At 34.6% G+C, this 14,100-nt stretch overlaps 1 protein-coding gene across 2 annotated transcripts in view; it reads right to left on the bottom strand.

Moving 5' to 3' along the window:
* Positions 1-14,100, bottom strand: part of LOC125674265 (putative ferric-chelate reductase 1) — a 22,756-nt gene extending 8,656 nt beyond the window's left edge. Inside the window, exon 1 of one of the 2 annotated variants that reach the window (XM_048911396.2) lies at positions 13,608-14,100. In XM_048911396.2, the coding sequence (XP_048767353.1) occupies positions 13,608-13,824 (217 nt within the window). In that variant the 5' untranslated portion in view covers positions 13,825-14,100. Of the gene's footprint in view, positions 1-785; positions 1,045-13,607 lie in introns of those variants that run through there. The other variant, XM_048911401.2, reaches the window with a different exon arrangement.

Here is a 14,100-nt window from a genome sequence, read left to right as displayed (position 1 = left end):
TGCTGTTGGAAACACGTGTAAATGCCTAGTGACAAACAGGAAACCAGCTTAAAGAAAGATTGATAAAACTTAAAAAATCAGAACGATTACTTAAATCATAGAATAGATCAATAAAGATATTTCACATCAATGATGATTTTGTTTAAAACTATTCGCACACACTTTACCCGTAGAAATGTGAAGAAATTATGAAATTAAAGAAAATACTGGTATGCGCTTGAACCGATGTTTTGGTGATTTTATTTAGCTTACCACAATTTACACCATTGTTAACTTCATATTTCAAGAATTTGCTTAAGGTTTTATGGGGGTTAAAATAGCCGATTTTTATATCGATACACGCGCCATCACGATCGAGTAGGTTGCACAAAGCATTTCATACGATATAAGCTTGTAAATTATGATAACACGCAGTGCATGTAGCATTGTATCTTCAGATGATTTTTACAAGTTGAAAATAGACTTGAAAGATTTAAAATGAGCAAAGAATCCAAATGAGTATCGAGCATAAAATATAATAAGCTTAAGGGGTGATTGACAAGGAAATCTCATAGCTGTATTAACAAACTAACAAAGAATACTTACTACAATAATCATAAGCTTAATGGGTGGATTAACACGGAAATCTCATAGCTGCATCAACAAACTAACAAAGAATACTTACAATAATCGCGAGAAAACGCAGTTGGCTGTTTCAGATCAATTAACAAATCATTGTAATAGAAATTTACCATTGCATAAACTACATCGTGGTATTAAAAAATATGAATTAGTGAAACACCTACCTCTGACTCGATTGCTCTGTTTTCCCAAAATTTTAGAATAAGTTTCATTTTCATAGAATTTCGTGTCAATTATCACTTTATACGGAGCCGTGGAAGAATTCTGTGCCAGATATTGTCCAACATGGGTTTCGTTTAGCGGTTCCGTGTGGAAAGTGGTTGGATTTCCACACGTGTCAGGTGGAGCTCCAATGATAAACGAATATACAGAGGCAGTCACTGAAACTAGCACGATTCCTGTCAGGAATTGAAATCCGGCCATTTTGGATAACGATTTCAGTATCAAAGGATGTTCTTAATATTTTCAAGAGAGGAATGGAAATGTGGCATGAGATCACGTGGTTAGGTCAAGAGAAGTCGTTTTAGCTGTCGTTAATTAACAACGAGATATAAATATGCCAATGAAATGATATCGGCTTGTCCATCAAGAATCTCGTCATGCGAGAAAGGGAGGTAATAAGAGCGAAAGAGATTGACGAAAAGTGTCACACGGTTGAAAGAAGAGAGAGAGATGAAAACAATGAGAGAGATGTATAAACGTCATCATAGAGAAATGTGTGTCTTGGTGCTTTGTTACTGAGCAGTATTAATGGCTGCGATATGACGATTTAAGGTCTTTTACAGTTTGTTTGGTAACCTTTATCGGCGGGCCACTCGGGACACTTGGTTTTTTTTTGGATTGTATAACATTGTCTCTTATACAAAAGAGAGTGTTTGATAGATGATATGTTTTCATATAAGGAACATGGAAAGATGAAATTGTTGTCTTTGACCAAAAAAGGACATCGCCAATTTATGCGATAATTATACATTAAGATCCATGCAATGCGACGTTCCTTTGCGGATTTGAAAATTGCTAGTTGAAATTTTTAAATATTCCACCGTATTTTTTGTTAATGTGACTTCAATTTACTTATATATGATTTCAAAATCTCAAAATTAATGTCTTTTTACATTAGATTTACGCAACCTTCTATAAATATATCAAATAGTTATGTTTCTTTCATCACAGGATTTCTAAAACTTTCAATACATTTTGCCTCGATTCAAAATGCTGAATATTTCGGAAAGTTTTTTACAAATTCGATCACATATATATACATAAAGATAGATGTTTTAAAAGCCGCTGTTTCAAAAAATCATTTTAATATTATCTTTTTTATCAAAGAATGTTTTATTCTTGCTTGATGATTTTGTTTAAAGAATAATCAAAGGATGGATGTAATTTAATACACAATAGGAGTAACAAATAGTTATTAAACGGTATATTGAGATTCTTTTGGGCCAAAATAGAGATAATACCAGGAAGTGTTTCGGACAGCTGTCTTGCTTGTCCTTCCACAGCCTTGTACTATACAGTGTAGTGCTAAATTCCACAGCCTTGCACTATACAGTGTAGTGCTAAATTCCATAGCCTTGTACTATATACAGTGGAGTGCTAAATTCCATAGCCTTGTACTATATACAGTGTAGTGCTAAATTCCATAGCCTTGTACTATATACAGTGTAGTGCTAAATTCCATAGCCTTGTACTATATACAGTGTAGTGCTAAATTCCATAGCCTTGTACTATATACAGTGTAGTGCTAAATTCCATGTGTTGGATCTTCCTACCTTTTATCTTTAGTGACGCTAGAATTAAGTGACGAAAATCAAGGGAATATGAGGAATTAAGCGTATGCAAAGTTGCTCGCGTATACGAGAATATATATGAAAGGTGAAGATAACGAACAGTGATCAATCTCATAACTCCTACAAGCAATACAAAATAGATAGTTGGGCAAACACGGACCCCTGGACACACCAGAGGTGGGATCAGGCGCCTAGGAGGAGTAAGCATCCCCTGTCGACCGGTCACACCCGCCGTGAGCCCTATATCCTGTTCAGGTAAACGGAGTTATCCGCAGTCAAAATCAGTGTGCCAAGAACGGCTTAACAATCGGTATAAAACACGTCAGACAGCATTTGACGCATTGATAGGTTGTATTGACGAACTAGATCGTTATAACGACCATAGAATTTGCGAAATGCTGACTTCAATCGAGACTGTTGAAACCCCTGACATACCATCAACTTGTTTGTCAGTAGCTTACCTCGATTTAAAAACTTACTATACCCAGAACAAGCTCTTGCATATCGAATCAGTTGAGATATATAAACACCATATGCAGGTGATAATGGAATATTGCTACATAAATATGGGAAGTTGACGATGTAGAAGCTGAAATCATCCCGTTTGTCATACAGTTGAGTTGTCAGTTTGCCGTTAATGTCTACTTTCAACAAAACATCCAAGCACATAGTACAAGGCTATGGAATTTAGCACTACACTGTATACCCACAGGTGCTTATGGACAGGACTTCCGGTACCCCCCTTCTTGTATTTTTAAATGTTCAATTCCTTGGGTATTTCGAACGTATTTTTGATAAAATATGTATCTTCAGAGTTTATATATTTCAAAGGAATACACAAATCTCGCATAGAAACCGTTTTTAAAAATGTCATATCACCTGTGGTCTGTTGTTAATATTTTTATTGATTATGTGGTGTCTCAGTTTTGTGGATGTTTTACACTTAAGAGAACCTCAAACGCAAGGTTGTTTTCCAGGCATAATGTCAATTTTTTTAGTTTTATCTGTAAAACATCAGTATTTATTGAGTAACTAATAAGAAAAAAAGTGCGGTAACTGTATGTAAAGATTTCTTAAGCTGTAATGCTATTCATATTTCTTAACAATGGTAAGTATACTCTAGCTGGTTTTACTACATGTAAAGCGGTCGCGGTAGCTCAGTGGCAGAGTGTTCGCTTCGTAACCGGGAGGTCGTGAGATCGAGCCCCGCTCGTGCCATGGCCGCGTCAAACCTAAGCCGTTAACATAGGTAGGGATCGCTCCATCGCCAAATGCTCGTCGTCCTGTGTCGCGAAAGGTGTTGGCCCGCGAAAGAGTCCTCGCTTGTACGGCCCGAACACTAAGCATAGGTCTCAATTTACAGCTGGTGACGTCTCAATATGAGTGAAAAATTTTCAACGGGAAATATGATAAACAAACAAAACCAAATAAACACACATATATATTATATATATATATATATATATATATATATATATTAATGCTAGTTGATAACATCCATATGCTCGCTTTGTTTAAATCATAGCACTGTGTCTCGTGGTTTTAATAGCGATTGACTAACATACGTTTTTAACAATTAGAGCATCTATTGTTTAAGATAATCAATTCATATCCTCTACCTGCTTTGTTTCCCGTAGTTGTAGAATTGTAGCTCTCTGAAAAAATATTGTGACGGAACAATATTTTTTTTAGAGCTATGTTTCCCGAAGAAGAAAAAAACCACCCCAACATATTTTGGATTATCTCTCTTTTCCCATCGCTACCGCTTTATGTCTTACAGCTTATATGTGCATTCACCCCTTCTATCGCCAGTATAAGTACATATTTTGCAAATTCCAGGGGGTGGACCGGACCTCGACCGACCCAACTTCCCCTTTTAGATCCGTGCATGATGGTATATTTGAGAATATAACACATTTATATATTTTATTTATTGAATCTGACAAGCATTGTTAATTGAGGGGACAGTATATTTAAGAAATTTTAAAAAAAAAACTGTATTGGAGGCGAATTATTGGAGAGTTGCTGAGAAAAATAAAATTGAAAGGAGAGGTTTTGATTTTTCTCGGGACTGAGGGAATCTCCCTCCAAACTTCATTTCTATTTTTTACTTCATGTAAATTTATCCCGCTCTTCGCTACATAGGCCAATCTCTACCCAGAGTTGTCGTTCCTTAAGTGAGTGTAAGGAACGATAACTCTGGGTAGAGATTGCTACATAGGCCTAACCTCTACCGAAAACATAGTTCGTTGTAGTGTGAAGCATGCCAATAAAGTGTAACATTCGTATAGTAAGCACAGTTTACATTTTTGGTAGCCACGTGTATAAGGGAAGAGTTATAGAACGATATATTTGCTGAGATAGTTTGGATGATAGCTACAGGTACTGCATAAAACATCGCTCTACTTTTCTATATATTCGTGCGCACCACATTGTAGTGTTTACACTCGCATATATAGTCTACGCCAAACTTGTGGATAGTTCAAGAACATTTTCAAAGTTATCGCCATATTGAAGATATCTAACTTTTCTTTCGATCATTCCATTAGTAAAATGTTTTGATAACGATAACTAGACAAGATATCTATCGAGGTCATTTGAATGACCTGTGATATATTGTATTGACCACATTTTAAGTAGGTCACGTTCGTATAGTTTTCATGTCAATTGATCTAGAGCTATTTCAGTTGCATATAAACATTTCTTATCTGTTACTGATCGCAAATAGATTGTTGAGAGCGACATCGTGTTCAGGTTGCGAGAATATCAAGAAAGGTTACTGGGAAAGAGACTATTCAAGATGTAGAGTTTTAAAGAATTTTTTATCATATTGATATTTCGCTTGTTTGTTTGTTTGTTGTTTGCTTGTTTGTTTGTTTGACATATAAACGTCCTGTGGAATTCACGTTTTTATCATATTGATATTTTGCTTGTTTGCTTGTTTGTTTGTTTGTTTGTTTGCTTGTTTGTTTGTTTGACATATAAAGGTCCTGTGGAATTCACGTTTTTATAATCTATGTTATTGTAGTGAGATAGTAGAGCAAATGTTGTAGAGTTGGTAAAAAAAAAGTTTAACATGTAATAGTGTATTTCTAATAAGAGATTAGTGATGTAATAATGTATTTCTAATAAGAGATTAGTGATGTAATAGTGTATTTCTAATAAGAGATTAGTGATGTAATAGTGTACTTCTAATAAGAGATTAGTGATGTAATAGTGTATTTCTAATAAGAGATTAGTGATGTAATAGTGTATTTCTAATAAGAGATTAGTGATGTAATAGTGTATTTCTAATAAGAGATTAGTGATGTAATAGTGTATTTCTAATAAGAGATTAGTGATGTAATAGTGTATTTCTAATAAGAGATTAGTGATGTAATAATGTATTTCTAATAAGAGATTAGTGATGTAATAGTGTACTTCTAATAAGAGATTAGTGATGTAATAGTGTATTTCTAATAAGAGATTAGTGATGTAATAGTGTATTTCTAATAAGAGATTAGTGATGTAATAGTGTATTTCTAATAAGAGATTAGTGATGTAATAGTGTATTTCTAATAAGAGATTAGTGATGTAATAGTGTATTTCTAATAAGAGATTAGTGATGTAATAGTGTATTTCTAATAAGAGATTAGTGATGTAATAGTGTATTTCTAATAAGAGATTAGTGATGTAATAATGTACTTCTAATAAGAGATTAGTGATGTAATAATGTACTTCTAATAAGAGATTAGTGATGTAATAGTGTATTTCTAATAAGAGATTAGTGATGTAATAGTGTATTTCTAATAAGAGATTAGTGATGTAATAGTGTATTTCTAATAAGAGATTAGTGATGTAATAGTGTATTTCTAATAAGAGATTAGTGATGTAATAGTGTATTTCTAATAAGAGATTAGTGATGTAATAGTGTATTTCTAATAAGAGATTAGTGATGTAATAGTGTACTTCTAATAAGAGATTAGTGATGTAATAGTGTATTTCTAATAAGAGATTAGTGATGTAATAGTGTACTTCTAATAAGAGATTAGTGATGTAATAGTGTATTTCTAATAAGAGATTAGTGATGTAATAGTGTACTTCTAATAAGAGATTAGTGATGTAATAGTGTATTTCTAATAAGAGATATTTGAGAGGTGCACACGGGTACTGATTATCAGGTGGATTCAAATTTCATTTGCAGGAGGTAAAAATAATTGATATGATTTGCAAAAGTTGAACAATTGCAAGAGATGATTAATAAATGCGAGCGTTGACACAATCTCTGATTTGAAATTAAGAAATGGACAATTCAAGACACGACAAGTCTTTGGCTTTCAAGTTAAAGAATGCAGTGCTCTAAAGAGAGGATACATTTTTAAATAAAATTCGTGAAAATTTTTGAGCAGTATTTGTTTCGACTACATGTAATCATTTTTTTTTTTCAATCATCACGTGTAAAATCAAATCACTGGGAATTTAAAAAATTCCCCACCAAAAAGCTCTAATGACGATAGTGAAATGCAATAACAACATATTTTCAGAATATTTCTTCGAAAATGAATATGGCAATGACTTGTTACCTAGTTTTCTTTTTGCTGTGAAAGTTTGGGTGATATTTAAATTTTTAAAACCATGCCCTCATAACGAAAAATGAATGATGTAGAAAGAAAACTTGATTGTACTTAAATTATTAGACCAAAGGACAATAAAAATCCAAGGAGAAAATAAGAAAAAAAATGAGATTTATACAGAAAATGTGTAATGCTAACATTCATAAGGGATACATTATATTTTCTAAAGGAAGCAGAAGAAGATAATCTGTACCTAATTCACTTGTTTGTATTGTTCATAAAGAGGCTAATGGAAAATCAGAAATTATTGATTTTGAATTATTGAAAGAAATTACTCAATTTTTGCTCCAATAAGGTGATTTCTTGTACAGACATGTCAGAGTTTCGTGTATTCATTGAAATATCTTAATCCACATGATTTACCTAATCCTTTCTACCTTCAGAATAAATTAACACATGTATCGATATGGAATTATATGATTGATGGGTTTGAAGACGATGGTCCTTTCTTTTTCTCTTGCATGTGTCTTAAATCTCTGTTTTGCAAATTGGTCTTAAGAATTTGGTGTAATTTTTAGATGCAGGGGTAGTTCAGTTGCTATATTTACCATGGATTTGGAATTCTATGTATTTTTCCTCGTGCACGTGACAGTGAAGCTAAATGCTGATCCGGACTGTAATGTTGTTTTAATGACAGTCAAAATGTGGATTTTCAAACTTAGATTTTGACATGCTTCCTGGTTTATTGGTTTTCTTATATTTCACCTTCAAGTCACCTATTCTTCCTTAGCAGCATAGAAATACAGAAATTAAACAGAACAGATATACAGTATATAGGCTTATTAGCACCATTATCTTTGTGACATTTTGTATCATTCATCACCTATCCCGTGGGGATCCGGGTTAGAAAAGGTCCTCAGTACCCCTTGCTTGTCGTAAGAGGCTACTAAATGGGGCGGTCCTTCGGATGAGACCGCAAAACCGAGGCCCCGTGTCACAGCAGGTGTGGCACGATAAAGATCTCTCCCTGCTCAAAGGTCGTAAGCGCCGAACATAGGCCTAAATTCTGCAACCCTTCACCGGCAGTGGTGACGTCTCCCAATAAGTGAAAAATTCTTGAGAGGGACGTTGAACAATATTCAATCAATCATTCATTCATCACCTCGTTTCAGTACTTTCAGTACTTTAATTATTTTTTCTGTGTTCACTTTTAAGGGTTTTTTATTTTCCTTTGGGGTACGGCGAAATAATTATTTCAGTTAAGACTATCATCGATAAAAGAAAACAATCTGAAAAGCCTTCGGCATTGCGCAACAGTTTGCACACCGGTCTGACAGTTCAACTGTTGCCATCCAGTCAACTGTCCAGATTGACAGCTGTCACAGTGTACTGACAGTTGTAACACTGCACTGACAAATGTAATACTGTCCTGACAGCTGTAGAACTACACTGACAAATGTAATAATGTACTAACAATTGTAGCACTGCACTGAGAAATGTAATACTGTCCTGACAGCTGTAACACTGCACTGACAAATGTAATAATGTAATAGCAATTGTAGCACTGCACTGACAAATGTAATACTGTACTGACAAACGTAATACTCAACTGACAACTGTAATACTGTATTGACAACTGTAATACTGTACTGACAGCTGTAATACTGTACTGACAGCTGTAATACTGTACTGACAAATGTAATACTGTACTGACAACTGCAAAACTGCACTGACTTTAGTACTGCACTGACATCTGCAGTACCGCATTGACTACTGCAACACCACATTGACAATAGTAGTACTGCACTGTGCTGACAACTGTAGTAATGTACTGATAATTGTAATACAGCACAGACAACTGTAGTATTGTAAAGACTGCTACAACTCTGTACTGAACTGACACTGATAATTGTAATACTGCATTTACAGATGTAACAATGACACTGACAGCTTTAACAATGACACTGACAGATGTAGCAATACACTGACAGATGTATCAATACACTGACAGCTGTAATAATGACACTGACAGCTTTAACAATACACTGACAGCTGTAACAATGACACTGACAGATGTAACAATACACTGACAGCTGTAATAATGACACTGACAACTGAACCATGACACTGACAGCTGTAACAATGACACTGACAACTGAAACATGACACTGACAGATGTAACAATACATTGACAACTGTAACAATGACACTGACAGATGTAACAATGACACTGACAGATGTAACAATGACACTGACAGATGTAACAATGACACTGACAACTGTAATAATGTACTGACAACTGTAATAATGTACTGACAGCTGTAACAATGACACTGACAGATGTAACAATACACTGACAGCTGAAACATGACACTGACAGATGTAACAATGACAATAACAGATGCAACAGTGACACTGACAGCTGAAACATGACACTGACAGATGTAGTAATGTACTGACAGATGTAACAATGACACTGACAGATGTAACAATGACACTGACAGATGTAACAATGACACTGACAGATGCAGACGTGAACAGATACTTGTACATGTAGCTGAATGCTTTTAAAAAACCAAGACACTGCATATAGCTGTTCGTCCCTTAAAATGACAGTTATAGAATATAAAAGTCAGAATCACCTCACACATGATTATTTTTTGTGAGTTTCCATTAATCGGTTCCCTTACCGGCATCATTATAAAGAGTGAAATACATACTAAGTAGTCATAATTGACGTTTAATGAACCAGCCTGTGTTACACAAAGCGTCGTGGGGGGTTTGGGGTTTATTAATTCTTTCTAACAGTGTATTCTTTTTTTGACAAGTTGTCTGATAGCGTAACAAGAAGTTTAAAAAGAAAAGAAATTAAATAACAACATAAGGTCTAGTTTTGTGAAATCTTTTTGATCATATTTAAGAAATAATTTTAAATTTTGAAAATACTTGAGAGTATGAACTGCAACACTTTACGCCGACATTCTTCATAAAGCGCGCTCGTTAACTTCAGAGCTGTAGATGTCTGGGAAAATATTAGGACAGACCAGAGAGCTACAGATCCACCAATTTGCAATTTACGGCGCAGAAAAAAAAAACCCTGCACGGTTGAGGCCTTACATCGCTGTACTGTTACATGGCTGACTAACATGGCTTAATTCAGCAAACAAAATCATTTGAAGGTATAGCAAAGAGCTTTTATGAATGTTTGATTGATTGATTGTATCTTGTTTAACGTCCCTCTCAAGAATTTTTCACCCATATGGAGACGTTATGAATGTTTGATGGTATGATAGGACACAAATACATTGTATAGTGGGTAAATGTGTTGGGAATTTTTATATCAAATTTTTGAGAAGGTAATGGAAGAATACAGCGACAACCGTGCCCTTTTTTCTGCACCATAAATCGTATAAGGGTGGATCTGTAGCTCTCTGGAATGTCCCAATATTTTCTCAGAAAGATCTACAGAGCTCTACGCATTCATGATGAAATGACTATCATTACAATTTGTAGAGATATAGGCAAAAAGAATTTCGCAAATTTCCTTGTAATATGACGTCAGAAATAAAATCGTTTTTCATTTCCAAAATATCGAGCAACTTCGTGTACTATGGAAGGGAATCACCGCCATAATTCTATGCATCCTTCTTGTGTTCTTAATTCTAACTTTGAATTTTTAATTCCATTATATCCTATAATTCAATATAAATCTTTAATTCTAAATTTACATTCTGAAAGACGAAAGCAAATGGAGAATTGAAATAGAATAATATGACATAGAAGTAGAAGCAAAATAAAATTTAGAATTAAGAATGTACATGTAAGTTGAAATGGAACATGGAATTAAAATGCCATATAGTAAAATCAAAATAAAAGAAGGTGCATATAGAATTACATGGCGGTGATTCCCTTCCATGTGTTGAAATGATACTTCTACCAGTAGCATTTCTTTCCACAGCAACCGGTAATTTTGTCTAATTATAATAGTAGGGGTTTATACTATACCATTCCCTGATGAAAAACACAAAGATTAAAACGAATTTTTACTCAAAACGTCGATTCAAAAACAACTCTGTATTTCTGTTTTTATCATTAACCACCCCAAAGTTCTTACTGATCCAGTAATTTCAATATTTATTCCATTGATCTACCATAAAAAAAATAATCCTCAACGACGCTTATAACCCGGAATATTCGACACTTTTTCGTGACCACTTTCGTGTCATTTCCTTGTTGGTCATGGTGGCCATGATCAACGTCACTTCCGATATTCCGTTTGGACAGATGACTCGAAGTTCGAAAATCAAATGTAATATTTGGATATTGAAACGCAATTGATCTTTTTTAAATATTGTGATGCAAATATATCAAACATAAATGTGTTAACACAAAAAAAAGGTTCAAAATATTTTATTCCATTAATGTAAATTAAAGAAACTTTTCATTAACTAATATACTATATATTGATATTACATATTTTTTCTGTTTTCCAACTTTAATCAACAGAGAAAGGAACACAAAATGAGTAGGGGTGAAACAGTTCATCACGTGACCTACTATTACCCGATCACGTGACGAACTGTTTCCCGGTCACGTGAGAAACTATTGCTCGAATAGCAGATTACGTAATAAAACAATTATTTCATGCCTACTCGGGAAACAATCAAAATTATTGCCCCTCGGTAGTGGCGAAGACCCGGGAAACTGTTGTATAATAATTACCGGTAGTGACGTTGTTCATGGCCACCAGGGCAAACAAGGGAATGGCACGAAAAGTGGTCTCGAAAACTGCCGAATATTCCTGATTATAAGCGTCGTTGAGGATTATTTTCATGGTAGATCAACGGAATAAATTTTGAAATTACTGGATCAGAAAGAGCTTTGGGATGGTTGATGATAAAATCAGAAATTTAGAGCTGTTTTTGAATCGACGTTTTGAGTAAAAATTCGTTTCATTCTTTTTGTTTTTTATTAGGGGTGGTATAGTATAGACCCCTACTTTTATTATTACAGGCAAAATTACCGGTTCTTGTGATATTTCAAAGATAGAGAGTGCTGGTCAGAAAAAATACATATTATGTAGTATTAAAATGAATCTTATTCACGAAGTCGCTCTATATTATACGCACACTAGAAGATGTAATATTTGTTTTTAAAAGGAAGTACTCTACATCGTCATAATGGCTGACTTCTTTTTAAAACATGGATGAAAATATAAATATCAGCAATATTTGTCTATTCATTTCAAAAGTCATCGACTAACTGAGTAGCTCAGAATGTTAGCACGTAGATTGCTTTCTGTTAAAACTGCCTTATTTGACTAAATAAAGTAAATTTGAAAGTTTTCAATTTCAAAATATTGTACATATCCTCTACTTTTCATCCATATCAAATTTCTCTGGTGTAGCATACGTATACCTCCTTAAAGTGGTTGGTTTGTTTGTAACTTTTTCTGTCCCGATTGATAATTGTTCACTAATATGTAGAGACATCAGCAGCTTTGATGAAGTGTCAAAATATTTGACCTACATATACAGAAAACCACAGACAGGTGATCACATGCAATATTTTGATGGACGGAAAAGTCCGTAGTATGCTTCCTTGGAGTTTATCACAATTAGCTTTATTTCATGTTTATACATTTCCGTTGAAACAGTAACCCAAGGAAAATTGACTCTGTTTCTGCAATTGACACCCTGATCGTGGTTTTGGCATCGTTCCAAGTATTGTCAAATTGCCATACAAATTCGAAACTCTGGAAGAGAGTTGGTAAGGAAAAATATATTTTTGATATTGCCCTCTATAATCCATATATTATAAAAAGCTAGAATAGCAGCATGTTAAATTTCGAATCAAATTGCATATAACATATGTGGGAAACGGACTGACTTTTGATGACGTGTAACGGAAACCGCCATTACTACGCTTTTAGTTTGCAACAACGAACCCGTGAGGTATATAGAGCATTTCAGTTCTTGAAATGAACGAATGGTCAACAGATTGGTATTGCAGACAGATCAGTCAACTGTGCGTTTTAACGAGTAGTCAGTCAGGTGTGGGAGTCACAAGTGGCCACAAAACACATAAAATCTTAATTAAACTGACATCTACGCTTCAGAAAAGCGTTGCTTAAATGACAAGAGATGAACAGGGAATTTCAATCCTACTCTCGTCCTTATAAACCAACAAGACACGTCGATCGGTTATAGGACATCTGTCCTTGTCGAGACGGCTATAAAACTATGTACAGACACAAGAAGTCATTCAACATTTCCTAGAAAAAGTGCAGTTTCTATTCTATCTAGCTTTTAACATTTTACCAGCAAATGGAGACCATTTTAAAACAAAATTTACCGTGAACTTGGGAAACGCTTTTTATATAAGATGAGAAGTCACAATATCAATTCAAACACACGAGAAAGTTTGCGACTAATATCAAAACAGAGAATTTGTATGTTAAAACAGTTATTTTCTAATTGTTGTTTATCAAACCAAATTCCCCTGCCACGTCACAACAAAATCTATAAAAGTTGTTTATGGTGGAAAAATACAAACGTACTGGTTGAATTGCTATGTAAGCTCTAAGTACACCCCAACACGCGACAAGTGCAGCGTGACTTATACAGTGCAGGGTACTTACCCCTCCTTTGTCCGTTTCTGTTCTCTGGACCTACAACTATCTGGTATCTGTTAGGGACCCGAGAGTTCATAGGCTCCACTCCGGTGTGGCCAGGTACTAGTTTAACGTTCCTGTCCTGTAAATTTTGATACTGGCAGAACGCATCTGGTGCACCGTAACTGAATCCTCTTACGGCCCCAAATAGGTTGAACGCAGTAATAAGTAAGACAAACTCCATTCTTAAAAAAAAACCAGAATCCGAAAATTGTTTTAACGCCTGAGAGTCACAGAAGTTTTGTTTTTCAAAGTCATAGATTTCCTGTTTTTCTTAATCCAGATTCGCACAATGTGACAGGTGCCCTGCGGGAACTGCTATATCTATATATATTGTCTGTCGAAATTATTATTTTATCTGATGACCGTTTGACAAATTGTCTACAATATGTACAGTTTGTGCACGTTTATATGCAATCAATAAAAACACGTCCACTTCCGGAGATGCACACTTCTCAAG

Source organism: Ostrea edulis, chromosome 1 (assembly GCF_947568905.1).
Source record: "Ostrea edulis chromosome 1, xbOstEdul1.1, whole genome shotgun sequence".
Lineage (NCBI taxonomy): Eukaryota > Metazoa > Mollusca > Bivalvia > Ostreida > Ostreidae > Ostrea > Ostrea edulis.
Note: the sequence above shows the minus strand (reverse complement) of the source record. Positions and strands in the feature narration are given on the sequence as shown.